The sequence below is a fragment of the Nycticebus coucang genome, chromosome 16 (assembly GCF_027406575.1).
Source record: "Nycticebus coucang isolate mNycCou1 chromosome 16, mNycCou1.pri, whole genome shotgun sequence".
Lineage (NCBI taxonomy): Eukaryota > Metazoa > Chordata > Mammalia > Primates > Lorisidae > Nycticebus > Nycticebus coucang.
This window is the reverse complement of record NC_069795.1, coordinates 48,950,544-48,967,105: the sequence shown is the minus strand read 5'-3', so window position 1 is coordinate 48,967,105 and position 16,562 is coordinate 48,950,544. Positions and strand designations below refer to the sequence as shown.

General features: G+C 36.5%; 1 protein-coding gene across 4 annotated transcripts in view; it reads right to left on the bottom strand.

Moving 5' to 3' along the window:
- The window catches only part of TBC1D23 (TBC1 domain family member 23), a 78,953-nt gene that overhangs the window by 30,034 nt on the left and 32,357 nt on the right, over positions 1–16,562 (bottom strand). For all 4 annotated transcript variants that reach the window (XM_053564928.1, XM_053564929.1, XM_053564930.1 and 1 more), the window contains 3 exons: positions 15,014–15,218; positions 8,650–8,773; positions 97–221 (listed from right to left, as the gene is read on the bottom strand). In XM_053564928.1, coding sequence (XP_053420903.1) covers positions 97–221; positions 8,650–8,773; positions 15,014–15,218 — 454 coding nt within the window. The remainder of the gene's footprint in view (positions 1–96; positions 222–8,649; positions 8,774–15,013; positions 15,219–16,562) is intronic.

Sequence of the window (16,562 nt, the reverse complement as noted above, 5' to 3'; positions counted from 1 at the left end):
TGTAAAAGGGAATCAAATATATTAATAATAAATTTGAGTTAAATATTAACAAAGCACCCCGAAGACATGAAAAAAATCTAACCAATTGATACTTACTTTGCATTAACAAGGATAATTAACATTAAGAAATAAATAAAAAATGGATCTGCTTGTTGTAGATATCCATCCCATATTGCCTGAGTGACTTCAATGGAACAGTAACATGCAAAAAGGCTTCCAAGCTGTAATCAGGAAATGAGAGACATAAACCATTGGAGTTGATTTGCTCTCTTAAAAAGATTAAAGTAAATGAATAAGTAACATTACATCACATTATTTGCACCTGATATTTAACATGTTACCCTACTTTTAGTGTATGAAATCCAAAGGTAAAACAGATTCAAGGGCTGACAGACAATAACTAACTGTGTGATTTAGGACACATCACTTAACCTCTTTAAAGCTTCATTTTTACTTCTTAAAAAAAAAAACAAAACGAATACTACAACCCATTTTCTAATACTATTGTGAAAAGAGAGATAATTAACCTAGAATATCTAAAGTAACCAACCAGCACCTATCTCGGCCATAGCATAACTACCATAATTATTGACAGAGTTCTATAATAGTAAGTAGCATAATTATTATTAGTAACAGCACAGTGTTTAATTTAAAACATAACTGTGAAGATCAAACATGATAATTTAAGAATACCTAATATAATTTTAATGATAACACGTGAATAAACATGAATTGCTCCCTGAAGCTTACTTGTACATCATTTTAAAGAGATGAAATATTCACATCCTTTAAGAGATTTCAAGAGCTCTAGGGCTTTGTACTTCAAATAAAAGAGTTAATTCATAAGTTTCTATAGCCAGATTGTGTTTTAAATTGCACAAATTCAGTGATTGTTTATATCATTCAATTGTCATCAAATACAAAAACAATTCCATCTCTAGTTTTAAATTTAAAACACTGCTAATGGCCAAAGAAGGCTAATGGGAACATATGCATTTCATGCATACTTTGTGCTAGGTACTAAACTACTGTCACATATTGTTTGTTATTTTAATTCTCACAAGGGGCCTGCAAAGTAGACATTTTTCTCCCTATTTTAGAGGTAAGGAAATAGATTTGAATTAAATTACTTTTTCAAGCTCATAGAGCTAGTAAGTGGTTATGTAGGGAATAGGAAAAAAGCCTGTATCAGCTAGGGCAACATAGCAAGACCCCCAACCTCTAAATTAAAAAAAATATTAGCTGGGCATGGTGGTATACACCTATAGTCCTAGCTACTTAGAAGGCTGAGGCAGGAGGACTGCTTAAGCCCAGGAGTTCAAGGGGCTTGAACTTGAGAGTGATTGCGCCACTGCACTTCAGCCTGGGTAACAGAGATAAGACCTCATCTCAAAAAAAAAAAAAAAAACGGCAAAAGAAAAGGTCTTATGGGGGAGTCCAGCTGCAGCCCACAGCTGGCTATGAATGCTTACCCAAGGTGGTGGATATCATGAAAATTATGCCTGGACCTTTTTTCGCTCATTAGCTTTCATCAGTGTTTGTGTGCTTAATGTGTGGCTCCAAACAACTCTCAGATTAAGCATTCATAACCAGCCATGGGCTGCAGCTGGACTCCCCAGCAATGTAATCACCATCACACCTGACCACAAGGCTTTTAAAGTACATAACAGTACAAATGTTTTTTGTTGTTTAAAAAATTACTACTACAAATACAGATCAGAAGTGGTAAATGCAAACAGAATAGTAATACATTGCCATTTCTAAACTCACTTAGCTAAACTACAGCTACCAAAAGTTACCACTGCATTGGTTCAGTTACAGGTTCTTGCTATTTAAGAATTAAATGTCTGATCTCATGGTTGGAAAAAAACCCTCTATTTTATCAACAGGATACTATTAGCAGGAACGAACTATTTCGCACGACAGCTGAAAAAAAAAAACAGTTGTTTTAGTACTCAGTTTAAACCTCCTGCCCCCAGCACTGAGTACGAACTTAGGGTTCTGGCAACTAAAATGACATTTCATGGGCAAAAATACTTCTACTTATTATTAAAATGCTTAAGAGAAATAGTTTATTACTTTCACATAAATAAGTGGATTTAGTGGCAACATATGAATCTCAAGAGAAGCTACAATTTTATAGGTATTTTAACTCAAAATGACAAGACTAAAGTATAATAGGCTACTGAGGTTCAAAATGAGCCCGGAAGTGAAATTAGTTAGAATTCTCTAATCACCACTTCTTCATTGCTACCTCATCCCATCATCCTCCTAGATAGGTACAGGGCCTTATTATTTCCATTTTACACATGAGGAAATTGAAGCCCAGGGCTGTATTAGATCACACAGTTAGTAACTGGCAGAAATGGGATTCTTACTGAAGGAAAGTTACGTAAGACATAATCAAACAATATTTTTAAACTTTGAATATAAAGTCATCTAGCACTTAATCATTGTTTTAAAAAGATCTTCAAATAAGCCCAGAAAAGCAGTTCACAAAGGGTGGTCTTAAGACTCCCATTTATAGGAGTTTGTGAGGTCAAAATTATTTTTCCAGGCTCAGCGCTCACAGCTCAGTGAGTAGGGCACGGGCCACATACACTGAGGCTGGTGGGTTTGAACCTGGACCTGGCCTGCCAAACAACAATGACAACTACAACAAAAAAATAGCCAGGTGTTGTGGCAGGCACCTGTAGTCCTAGCTACTTGGGAGGCTGAGGCAAGAGAATTGCTTAAGCCCAAGAGTTTGAGGTTGCTGTGAGCTGTGACACCACAGCACCCTACCCAGGGCGACAGCTTGAGACTTTGAGTCAAAAAAAAGAAAATAAAAAAGTTTGAGGTTGCTCTCAGCTATGATGCCACAGCACTCTACCGAACATGACAAAGTGAGACTCTCTCCAAAAATATATATAAAAAAATAAAAATAAAGAAGCAGATAAGAGAATATACCTGTCTTTGATTTAGCCAAACATTAATAAGATTTGAAAAAATGTAAAACAATGCCACTATTCTTACTAATTTTCTTTTGGAAAATATAGTTCCTTTGCATTTTAAAATAGACTATTTATGTTAACATGTAATGGATTTATCATTACTTGTAAATAAATAAAGGAATATTTAAAATTGCTTAGTTTTTTCGCCACAACAAGACCAGCTCTACAGGAAATACTTCAACCTGCTCTGCACACTGACAACCACAATGGATCAGCAGCAAAGTAAGAACTCAGAAATTAAAGGACAGAACCTAACCTCCACACTGATGCAAAAGATAAAACTAAGCAATGGACTCTCACAAAATAAGATGAATAGAATACTACCACACTTATCAATTATCTCCATAAATGTTAATGGCTTGAATTCCCCACTGAAGAGACATAGATTGGCTGACTGGATTAAAAAACACAAGCCATCCATTTGCTGTCTGCAAGAAACACACCTGACCTGGCTTCAAAAGACAAATTAAAGCTCTGAGTCAAGGGTTGGAAGACAATTTTTCAGGCAAATGGAATTCAGAAGAAAAGAGGAGTTGCAATCTTATTTTCAGATACATGTGGATTTAAAGCAACTAAAGCCAAAAAAGACAAAGATGGTCACTTTATATTGGTCAAGGGAAAAATACAACAAGAAGACATTTCAATTCTAAATATTTATGCACCCAATTTAAATGCTCCCAGATTCTTGAAACAGACCTTACTCAGTCTGAGCAATATGATATCTGATAATACCATAATGACAGGGGACTTAAACACTCCTCTTACAGAGCTGGACAGATCCTCTAAACAGAAATTAAACAAAGATATAAGAGATTTAAATGAGACCCTAGAACAATTGTGCTTGATAGACGCATATAGAACACTCCACCCCAAAGATAAAGAATATACATTCTTCTCATCACCCCATGGAACATTCTCCAAAATTGATCATATCCTGGGACACAAAACAAATATCAACAGAATCAAAAGAACTGAAATTTTACCTTGTATCTTCTCAGACCATAAGGCACTAAAGGTGGAACTCAACTCTAACAAAAACGCTCAACACCACCTGAAGGCATGGAAATTAAACAATCTTCTGTTGAATAACAGATGGGTGAAGGAAGAAATAAAACAGGAAATCATTAACTTCCTTGAGCATAACAACAATGAAGACACAAGCTACCAAAATCTGTGGGATACTGCAAAAGCAGTTTTGAGAGGAAAATTCATTGCTTTAGATGCCTACATCGAAAAACAGAAAGAGAGCACAGCAACAATCTCACAAGAGATCTTATGGAATTGGAAAAAGAAGAACAATCTAAGCCTAAACTCAGTAGAAGAAAAGAAATATCCAAAATCAAATCAGAGATCAATGAAATTGAAAACAAAAGAATCATTCAGAAAATTAATGAAACAAGGAGTTGGTTTTTTGAAAAAATAAATACAATAGATAAACCATTGGCCAGACTAACGAGGAATAGAAAAGTAAAATCTCTAGTAACCTCAATCAGAAATGATAAAGGGGAAATAACAACTGATCCCACAGAGATACAAGAGATCATCTCTGAATACTACCAGAATCTCTACGCCCAGAAATTTGACAATGTGAAGGAAATGGATCAGTATTTGGAATCACACTCTCTCCCTAGACTCAGCCAGGAAGAAATAGAGCTCCTGAACAGACCAATTTCAAGCACTGAGATCAAAGAAACAATAAAAAATCTTCCAACCAAAAAATGCCCTGGTCCAGATGGCTTCACTCCAGAATTCTATCAAACCTTCAAGGAAGAGCTTATTCCTGTACTGCAGAAATTACTCCAAAAAATTGAGGAAGAAGGAATCTTCCCCAACACATTCTATGAAGCAAACATCAACCTGATACCAAAACCAGAAAAGACCCAAACAGAAAGGAGAATTTCAGACCAATCTCACTCATGAATATAGATGCAAAAATTCTCAACAAAATCCCAGCCAATAGATTACAGCTTATCATCAAAAAAGTCATTCATCATGATCAAGTAGGCTTCATCCCAGGGATGCAAGGCTGGTTTAACATACATAAGTCCATAAACGTTATCCACCATATTAACAGAGGCAAAAATAAAGATCACATGATCCTCTCAATAGATGCAGAAAAAGCAGTTGATAAAATCCAGCATCCTTTTCTTTTTTTTTTTTTTTTTTTTTTTTTTTTTTTTTTTTTTTTTTTTTTTTTTAATTTTTTTATTAAATCATAAGTGTATACAATGATATGATTATGGGGCATCATACACTCACTTCATAAACCATTTGACACATTTTTATCCCAGTGGTTAACATAGCCTTTCCGGCGTTATCTCAGTTACTGTGCCAAAACATTTATATTCTACAGCATCCTTTTCTAATTAGAACACTGAAGAGTATAGACATAGGTGGCACTTTTCTAAAACTGACTGAAGCTATCTATGACAAACCCACAGCCAATGTTTTACTGAATGGAGGAAAACTGAAAGCTTTTCTTCTTAGAACTGGAACCAGACAAGGTTGTCCTCTGTCACCTTTACTATTGAACATAGTGCTGGAAGTTCTAGCCAATACAATAAGGCAAGACAAGGAAATAAAGGGAATCCAAATGGGAGCAGAGGAGGTCAAACTCTCCCTCTTTGCTGACGACATGATCTTATACTTAGAGAATCCCAAAGACTCAACCACAAGACTCCTAGAAGTCATCAAAAATACAGTAATGTTTCAGGATATAAAATCAATGTCCACAAGTCAGTAGCCTTTGTATACACCAATAACAGTCAAGATGAGAAGCTAATTAAGGACACAACTCCCTTCATCATAGTTTCAAAGAAAATGAAATACCTAGGAATATACCTAACGAAGGAGGTGAAGGACCTCTATAAAGAAAACTATGAACTCCTCAGAAAGGAAATAGCAGAGGATATTAACAAATGGAAGAACATACCATGCTCATGGACAGGAAGAATCAACATTGTTAAAATGTCTATATTTCCCAAAGCAATCTACCTATTCAATGCCATTCCTATCAAAATACCAACATCGTACTTTCAAGATTTGGAAAAAAATGATTCTGCATTTTGTATGGAACCAGAAAAAACCCCGTATAGCTAAGGCAGTTCTCTGTAACAAAAATAAAGCTGGGGGCATCAGCATACCAGATTTTAGTCTGTACTACAAAGCCATAGTGCTCAAGACAGCATGGTACTGGCACAAAAAACAGAGACATAGACACTTGGAATCCAATTGAAAACCAAGAAATGAAACTAACATCTTACAACCACCTAATCTTCAATAAACCAAACAAGAACATACCTTGGGGGAAAGACTCCCTATTCAATAAATGGTGTTGGGAGAACTGGATGTCTACATGTAAAAGACTGAAACTGGACCCACACCTTTCCCCACTCACAAAAATTGATTCAAGATGGATAAAGGACTTAAATTTAAGGCATGAAACAATAAAAATCCTCCAAGAAAGCATAGGAAAAACACTGGAAGATATTGGCCTGGGGAAAGACTTCATGAAGAAGACTGCCATGGCAATTGCAACAACAACAAAAATAAACAAATGGGACTTCATTAAAATGAAAAGCTTCTGTACAGCTAAGGAGACAATAACCAAAGCAAAGAGACAACCTACACAATGGGAAAGGGTATTTGCATATTTTCAATTGGACAAAAGCTTGATAACTAGGATCTATAGAGAACTCAAATTAATCCACATGAAAAAAGCCAACAATCCCATAGATCAATGGGCAAGAGACATGAATAGAACTTTCTCTAAAGATGACAGACGAATGGCTAACACATGAAAAAATGTTCATCATCTCTATATATTAGAGAAATGCAAATCAAAACAACCCTGAGATATCATCTAACCCCAATGAGAATGGCCCACATCACAAAATCTCAAAACTGCAGATGCTGGCGTGGATGTGGAGAGAAGGGAACACTTTTACACTGCTGGTGGGACTGCAAACTAGTACAACCTTTCTGGAAGGAAGTATGGAGAAACCTCAAAGCACTCAAGCTGGACCTCCCATTTGATCCTGCAATCCCATTAATGGGCATCTACCCAGAAGGAAAAAAATCCTTTTATCATAAGGACACTTGTACTAGACTGTTTATTGCAGCTCAATTTACAATCGCCAAAATGTGGAAACGGCCTAAATGCCCACCAACCCAGGAATGGATTAACAAGCTGTGGTATATGTATACCATGGAATACTATTCAGCCATTAAAAAAAATGGAGACTTTACATCCTTTGTATGAACCTGGATGGATGTGGAAGACATTATTCTTAGTAAAGCATCACAAGAATGGAGAAGCATGACTCCTATGTATTCAATTTTGATATGAGGACAATTAATGACAATTATGGTTATGGGGGGGGAACAGAAGGAGGGAAGGAGGGAGGTGGGTGGGGCCTTGGTGTGTGTCACACTTTATGGGGGCAAGACATGATCGCAAGAGGGACTTTACCTAACAATTGCAATCAGTGTAACCTGGCTTATTGTACCGTCAATGAATCCCCAACAATGAAATAAATAAATAAATAAATAAATAAATATCAGTGGGGTGGAGTCTAAACAAAAAAAAATAAATAAATAAAAAATGGAGACTTTACATCCTTTGTATTAACCTGGATGGAAGTGGAAGACATTATTCTTAGTAAAGCATCACAAGAATGGAGAAGCATGAATCCTATGTACTCAATTTTGATATGAGGACAATTAATGACAATTAAGGTTATGGGGGGGAAGCAGAAAGAGGGATGGAGGGAGGGGCATGGGGCCTTGGTGTGTGTCACACTTTATGGCGGCAAAACATGATTGCAAGAGGGACTTTACCTAACAATTGCAATCAGTGTAACCTGGCTTATTGCACCCTCAATGAATCCCCAACAATAAAAAAAAAAAAAAAAAAAAATTGCTTAAATTTCTAATCAACTTAATCCATATAAATAATGGACCTTCAATAAATTTATTTAAAAGCATAAGAAGTACTGAAAGGTTTCTAGGATTGAAAACCACTCATACTTAAGCCTTTCCACTGAAAACAAAAATTGGAGAATGACAGAGCACTGAATTGTACTTTACATTCTTTTGTATCAACCATTTGATAATCTTAAGTCATTTTCCTTATGATTATATGCCAATTGTTATATACAACATCAACAATTAAAACACGAAGTTCCAAACTGAACTGATATCATATATTTACATATATTACATGCACATATTGACAATTACATATATATATAACTAGTATATATTTGATATCAGCTATAATATATTAACATATTAAATAACTAATATTAACTATACATAACTATATGTATAACTAATTTATATGCAGCTAACATACTATGTATCATTAGTTATAACTACAATATTAATGTCACTATAACTATATATAACTAATACTAACTATATATTACTTATATTTACATGCCATAAAAGGCTAAACTTCATACCAAATTATCTTTATTGACTAAGTGAAGAGTAAGAAAAGTTATTTTGAAATGCCAATAATTTTACTCCTTTGGTTTACGTAGTAATAGTCTATAATTTAGTACTTTTCTTTCTCTCCCTTAGGAAAAAACACCTAACTATAGTTTTATATAAATCTATTTTTCATTAAATGTTCCTACTTTCACTTTATTACCCAGTTGAGTGCATAGGAGTCTGGAGTAATTTTCTTTGTATCAAGAAAAGAACAAAGCTCAGGTTCATGGTATTGGATGAGTAATCGGAAGAGATGAAACGGTCTCCCCTTCAGGGAACAATCCCTAGAAAACAAGAGAAGCAAAGGCTTTTGCATTAATAGGTGAAAAATGATTACAGCAGTAATCAATCCTCCTGCAACATCTACCTCCTCTCCCCAGCCCCCAGAACATGTGAACACTACGGCATTCACAGCAAGCCTACTGACAGTACTTGGTAGAGCTCTCTTGCCAACATCTTTCAATATCCCTGACTTGACAAAGTTTGTGGAAACAGGAGGTCTATATCCACTCTAGGGAGACTCTCTCCAGGTGAACCCAGCCAGGACTCAACCAAGAGGATTGCAAGGATCACTGAAAAAAACATTTAGATTATTTTTATAGGATTAGGATCCCAAAAGGAGAGCTGGATAGTCCTAAAGAAGTCCAGCCCCCTCCTCTGCCAAATACGAAGAAACTCCCAGGAAGACTTCTAGTTAGTGCCACAGTTTATATGCTCAATTAGGAATGTCCTTTAGCAAAGGTTCAAGTCTAAAACAGCCACAGATGAACACTGTAGAATAGCAGTAGCTTTAGAAACTATGGAAGTGGCCTCAGTATCAGCTGCTCATACTGAATTCCAGGAGGTGCCAAATACTAACTTTGCTGAATAACTGTCCTATTTCAAAGAGTTATATGAGATAAAAATGGGAAAGTTCAATGTGAATATTGTTTTAAAGTAAAAGGCACCAAATATATGAGCAATGTATGGAAAGTGTTCAGCCATATAATATAAAAAATAGAGACATACATGGCAAAATACTTTTGGGCAGCCCTCATATATGCTACTAGATAGATAGATAGATGCTTTTCTAAATTTTTATTTACTTAGAGATAGGATGTTACTCTGTCACCCAGGCTGGAATGCAGTGGCATGATCATAGCTCACTACAGCCTCAAACTCCTGGGCTCAAGCAATTCTCCCACCTTAGCCTCCCTATCAGCTAGGAATACAAGTGCACGCCACCACATCTGGCTAATTTTTTCTTTCTTTCTATTTATTTATTTATAGAAATGAGATCTCACTATGTTTCCCAAGCTGGTCTCAAACTCCTTGCCTCAGGCAATCCTTCTGCCTTGGCCTCCCAAAGTGCTGGGATTACAAGCATCAGCCACCATGCCCCCCTGATTCCCTTTTTAAAAACAAACATCACATTTCACTGCAGATACTTCAAAAGGAGAAATAATTATAAAAGGCCTAGAGATGCACTCTGATCACAGATGCCCTGAAGTTTCCACCATTTATTTCAGGAAGTATCTCAGCTTACTCAGCTTTAAGGTTCCTCTGCCAGGTGTCACAATAGCTGCTCACAGCCCTGATTTGAAAGGTACTATCCCCACACCTGGGTTACTAAGCACATGAGCCCAAGGAAGACAATCCCTTGGAGCAAGTCAGATGTGGATCACGCCTCAGGAAACACAGTTGCTTCCTCCTTCCATTCTCAGTCTCTGACCTTGAACTCAGTAACCTTATCTCCTAACTCCCACATAGGCAGCATTCTTAGAAAATCTTTCAAGCCTAGAGGACTTGTTAGATACAATTATATTCACATTAATTCATTTTAGTGTGTTTATGTTTGTAATACCTCAAAACTTAACTGTGTTACTTCATGGAAAAAGAATCTCTCAAAAGATATTAGATTTTTGATAGTATGATTTTACTGGACATAGGGAGATTGTTGCTGTATAGCTGTAGTTAAAAATAAAAGACAATATTGCAAACACAGTTACTTATATACAGTTTGGTTGGGTTACAATATGATATTACGATGCACAAGGTGATGACTAACTCAATCTTCACTTGAACTAACAGGCTTCACTAATTTTTCAGACACTGATTATAAACGTTACTCCATTCAGCTTTTGTACTAAGATACATTCTACTAGTCACATAGGAAGTAGGCAAAAATGTGTGACAAGTCAGCAAAAACTTAATTAACTGCTCAAAAAACAGGCCATCATAATAAAAGTTATTGAGGAAATACTACATGCTAGGTACTGTAATAAGCATTTTACAAAAGTTGTTTTACACTATCTTCACAAACAAGCCCATGAAATATGTGAGTGTGTGTGTATATATATGTATTTATTTATACCTGTATATCCATTTTATAGATGAGAAAACTGAGGCTTAATTGAGATCAAGTAGCTCACCAAAGGTCACATAGGAAAGAAGTGATAGACCTAAGACCTGCACGCAGAAACTGGGCATTAAGGCATTATACTAATACTACCCCCTTCCATATATGTAATTTGATATTTCAATTAGTGGTATTTTTGCAGAGGTATAATCTCTGAAAAACAGCAACTAACTATAAGGTAAAGGGCTTCATGTGAAAAGTTAACAAAATGAATGTCGCAGTTTTAACATTAAAGAAAGCATTGATAAAAAATGCTTTTAAATACTATTCAAAGAGAATGATGAAAATAATTTCTACACATCTAAGATCTGAGGCCAATGCTAGGATTTGGTATGATTCTCAACCTAAAATCAATGGTAAATCAATCTACCATTTTTGACACTGTAGATGGCAAGGAAGTTTTGTGGAGAAGGCCCCAGGGTGGCAATTCAGGTGCCCAGAGACAGTACTAGATTCGGATTGGCAAGATTACCTCCTTCCTTAGTCTGAATACTTTCCCCACTGTATAAATTAAGGCAATGGAATGCTAAGGCAGAATAGGTAGTGAATAGGGTGCATAATCTGTAAAAACAATTGCCTAGTTCATGGTCTCATCTTCAAGGGTATCTGTGGGAATCAACCATTCCAACAGCATCTAATCATTTAATAGTTGTATACTATAATGTTACTGTCAACTGCAAGACAATGTGCTCCGTAGCCGTCTACCCATTTTGTATCTAAATCTGTAAGAAGATACATTAAAATGGAGTTCTCCTAGCAGCATTCTGTGGAGTCCAGTGTTCTTTTCAGGGACATTAATGCTGACCCTAAATGGAGTGCTGTGTTACATGTGAAACTCACAGGAACAGTAACTTGACAAGACAGTATGTAACACAACTCAATGTAAAAGCCATTCCCTTTACTCCTAACTACCCCTACCACCATTCTCTAGAGACAAAGCTGGGACATCATCTCTTGCTATTGCCAGCTCTGTTACAGTGAGAAGTGACCATGAGAAGGGCTGAAATACATACAGGGAGAATGAAACCTAAATATGAATTTCAGTCTTAGTTCTGCAATGATCTTAGCCTTTTCTCCTGGCATCTCTGAGTCTATTTTCCTTACATAAAGTAGTATGCTGTCAAAGTAACACAGAGGTTCTCCACCCTGGCGTACATTAGAACACCTGGGGAGCTTTGAAAAACTACCCACCCCCCAGGCCTTACTCAGTCCACTTTGATTTGAAACTCCTGGGATCAGTATTTTTTTGTGTGTGTGTGTGTGTGTTTTTGGCCAGGGCTGGGTTTGAACCCGCCACCTCTGGCATATGGGACCGGTGCCCTACTCCTTGAGCCACAGGCGCCACCCGATCAGTATGTTTTAAAAGTTCTTTGGCTAAAGAGACATATCTCCAAAGAAGAGACACAAACTGCCAATAAACACATGAAAAGACGCCTAGTATCACAGGGTATCAGAGATGCAAGTCAAAAACCACAATGAGATACCACTTCACATCTACTAGGATGGTTATAATCAAAAAGACAAACGTTGGTGAGGATGTGAAGAAACTAGGATCTCCATTTTCTGTTCATGAGCGTAAAAATGCAGCTGCTTTGGGAAAGTCTGGCCATTCCTCACAAAGTTAAGCATAGAGTTGTATGATCCAGAAATTCCATGTCTATTAGGCACATACCCCAGAAAAATGAAAATGTATGTCCACACAAAAACTTTTACACAAATGCTCATAGCAGCATATTCATACTAGCCAAAAGTGAAAACAACCCAAATGTCCATCAGCTGATGAATGGGTAAATAAAAAATGGTACACACATAAAATGAAATATTTGGCAAAAAGAAAAGAAATTCTAACATTGCCACAATATGGATAAAACTTAAAAGGTAGTGACAAAAAAAGTTTATGGTTCCATTAATATGAAATGTCCAGAATAGGGAGATCCATAGAAATAGAAAGAATAGTGGTTGTCTAGGGCTAGAAGTGCTAGGGGAAAATGGAGAGCTAACTAATGATGGGTACGGAGTTTTTTTTTGGGGGGGTGATGAAAATGTTCTAAAATTGATCATGGTATGGCTGTACAACTCTGTGACTATACTAAAAACCAGTGAACTGTGCACATTTAAAAGGTGAATTTTACAGTAGATGAATGATAACCTTAATAAAGTTATTTTTAAAAAGAAAAAGAAATAAAGTACTTGAGTTGATTCTAACCAGCAACTAGAGTGAAGAACCATATTAGTAAAGCACTGATTATCCATCCAAACATAAGTTCAAATCCTGATGCAGTCAGGCGGCACCCATAGCTCAGTGGGAAGGGAGCCAGCCACATACACCAAGGCTGGCGGGTTTGAACTCGGCTGGACCAGCTAAAACAACAACAGCTGCAACAACAAAAAAATAGCCGGGCACTGTGGTGGGTGCCTGTAGTCCCAGCTACTTGGAAGGCTGAGGCAAGAGAATCACTTAAGCCCAAGAGTTTGAAGCTGTGAGCTGTGACACCACAGCACTCTACCCAGGGCGACAGCTTGAGACTCTGTCTCAAAACGAACAAAAAAAATCCTGATGCAGTCACACACCAGAAGTTTAATCCTGGAAAAGTAATTTTATTTTTTCCTTGCTCAGTTTATATAGCTATAAATAAATCAGCTACATTATAGTGGTCACTGTTTAAATGAGAAAAAAATATAAAACGCTTATGCCTAGTGGGGTATCACATAGAAAAGTAATAAAAAATGGCAATATGGCAGTCAGTTAACTATCAAGGTCCAGAGTAACAGTTTGCTACCTTGGCTGCACACTGGAATTAATTAATTGAGAAGCACTAAACAAACTGATGCCATAAACAAGAGATTTTTATTTAATTACTCAGGTATGCAAACAGGGATTAGGCTTTTTAAGAGCTTCCCCAATGATTCTAATGTGTATCCAAGGTTGCACAGCTAAGCTACAGGTCTAGAAACAGTCTCGTTTCTTTTGGCTCTACAACTCTTATCTGATCCATAACACTGAAACTACAATTCTTTCTGACCTCGTATATGCTCCTCACAACCATGACCCTTCACTACAATGATCTGGGCAAATGCCACTGACACCCCTGACCAGTTAAGTCATCTCTATTATACCTTCCCATAGTACTCTAAATTTCACCTTCTTACCACTCAGCACACTTTAATTTACTTGTTCATGAAATTTTGTTCCGTTTACTTGTTGAATGCCCGTTTTTAGGATTACACTGTAAACACCAGCACTTAAAAATTTAACTTTTTACTTAGAGACTGTCATTTTATTTTTATGTTAAGAAACTGAAATAGAGGCTCAGCGCCTGTAGCATAGTGGTTATGGTGCCAGCCACATATACCAAGGGTGGCGAGTTCAAACCCAGCCCAGGCCAGCTAAACAAGGACCACTGAAACAAAAACTAGCCGGGCATTGTGGCAGGCACCTATAGTCCCAGCTACTTGGAAGCTAAGGCAAGAGAATTGCTTAAGCCCAGGAGTTTGAGGTTGCTGTGAGCTGTGATGCCACAACAAACAAAAAAGAAACTAAAATAGATATACCACCAAATAAACTTGAAGAGTAATGTATATAAACTCTAGAAACATAAATTCCTTTAATAAAATAAATTTCTTGTGTATATTTAAAGAATATACAACACGATGTGATAAGAAACATATGTAATAAAATGGTTACACAGTAGAACAAAATAACATATTCATCATTTCATATAGCTACCCCTCCCCCTTCCCTGGGGCAAAAACAGCTATAATCCACTCATTTAGCAAAAATCTTTAATATAATACACTATTATTAACTATCATCCTCACGTTGTATATTAGATCTTTTGACTTGCTCATTCTACGTTTGTCAGTCAACCTCCCATTTCCTCCCTGGACAACAGTCCTGGTAACTAACCACTGTAGTAGAAGTATAAATTCTTAACCAAAGAATCCTTTTAAAAAATGTTTATAACCACAAAAATAAAGTCAAATAACAACTATGGCTCAACCAACCTCAAAAATTATTTGAGCCCTTTACTTTACCACCAAAATAAATCTAAAACTTTATAGTTCAAAGCTAACTGGACTTCTATTTGCTTTAAAAAAAAACTATAATAACTAAATAATATTTTACCTGGGAATGTACTTATTCATGATAGCATAAAAGCAGTTGTATAAATCGCTGCGTGGCAGTTGAAGATGCACCAATGGTTTGAGTAAATGTATCCAGCTAAGGAATGTGCTATATTTAATGTTACGTGATTTACAATAAAAGGTGATTACAGATTCAACATCCAAAAGTATTTCTGCTGCCTTTTCCTCTGGCACTGAAAGCTGGTCTAGAAAGTAAGTATCAAAACATAAAGTTACCAAGGGCATGTTAGAAGTTCAGTTATCTGACATAACACTTGTTTACAAATATACACGGTACACTGGTGCATTTAGAGTATGACAAAGGCTAAGTAAAACTAAACAAAAGTGAATTTCCCTTAAACAATCATTGGTTCATAGATCTAAAACCCAAGGAAAAAAAATAATCAAACCACTTTATATACTCCTGTTTTTAACTTTAAGCAGGGTAGTTGTTAAAAGAAAATTAAGAATAGCAATTACTTTCACTTAAGAATATTTCATCATTTAGAAGGGAAAGAAACAGAAGACTTACATATACTTAGTACTGACTATACACTGGCACTAGATAATACTCGGCTTATGTGTATGTAAAACGTAAGAATGAAGTACAGGGGTAGGCAAAGATAGGGATAACCCATATTCCTGGAAACCAAAAGTGTTTTCTGAACAGATTATCATCTACCCCATGATAGGCAACTGGCAATGTAATTTTGACAAGAGAAGGGAAAAGAATTTATTTTTCCACCACCAAATTCCCTTCCTTTTGCCCATACCAGCAATAATGTGTCTGGTGTGGTTATGACACAAAAGTCATTATTTGACCATTAATTTAAATAAAATATGATAGAAAAATATACCAATTAGATACTTGGTTTTCCAACTTATACTTCTTTTTAATTCATCTCTGGTCCTTTTTTTTTTTATTGTTGGGGATTTACTGAGGGTACACAGGTTACACTGATTGCATCTGTTAGGTAAAGTCCCTCTTACAATCGTGTCTCACCCCCCAAAAGGTGTGGCACACATCAAGACCCCACCCTCCTCCTTCCTTCTCTCTCTCTCTGCTCTTCCTTTCCCCCACCCCTCCCTCCTTCTCTCTCTGCTCTCACTTTCCCCCACCCCCACCATGTCATTAATTGTCATTAATTGTCCTCGTATCAAAATTGAGTACACAGGATTCATGCTTCTCCATTCTTGTGATGCTTTACTGAGAATAATGTGTTCCACTTCCTACAAAGGCTGTAAAGTCTCCATTTTTTTTAATGACTGAATAGAATTCCATGGTATACATATACCACAGCTTGTTAACCCATTCCTGGGTTGGTGGGCATTTAGGCTGTTTCCACATTCTGGCGATTATAAATTGAGATGCAATGAACAGTCTAGCGCAAGTGTCCTTATGATAAAAGGATTTTTTTCCTTCTGGGTAGATGCCCAGTAATGGGATGCTAGGATCAAATGGGAAGTCTAGCTTGAGTGCTTTGAGGTTTCTCCACACTTCCTTCCAAAAAGGTTGTATTAGTTTGCAGTCCCACCAGCAGTGTAAAAGT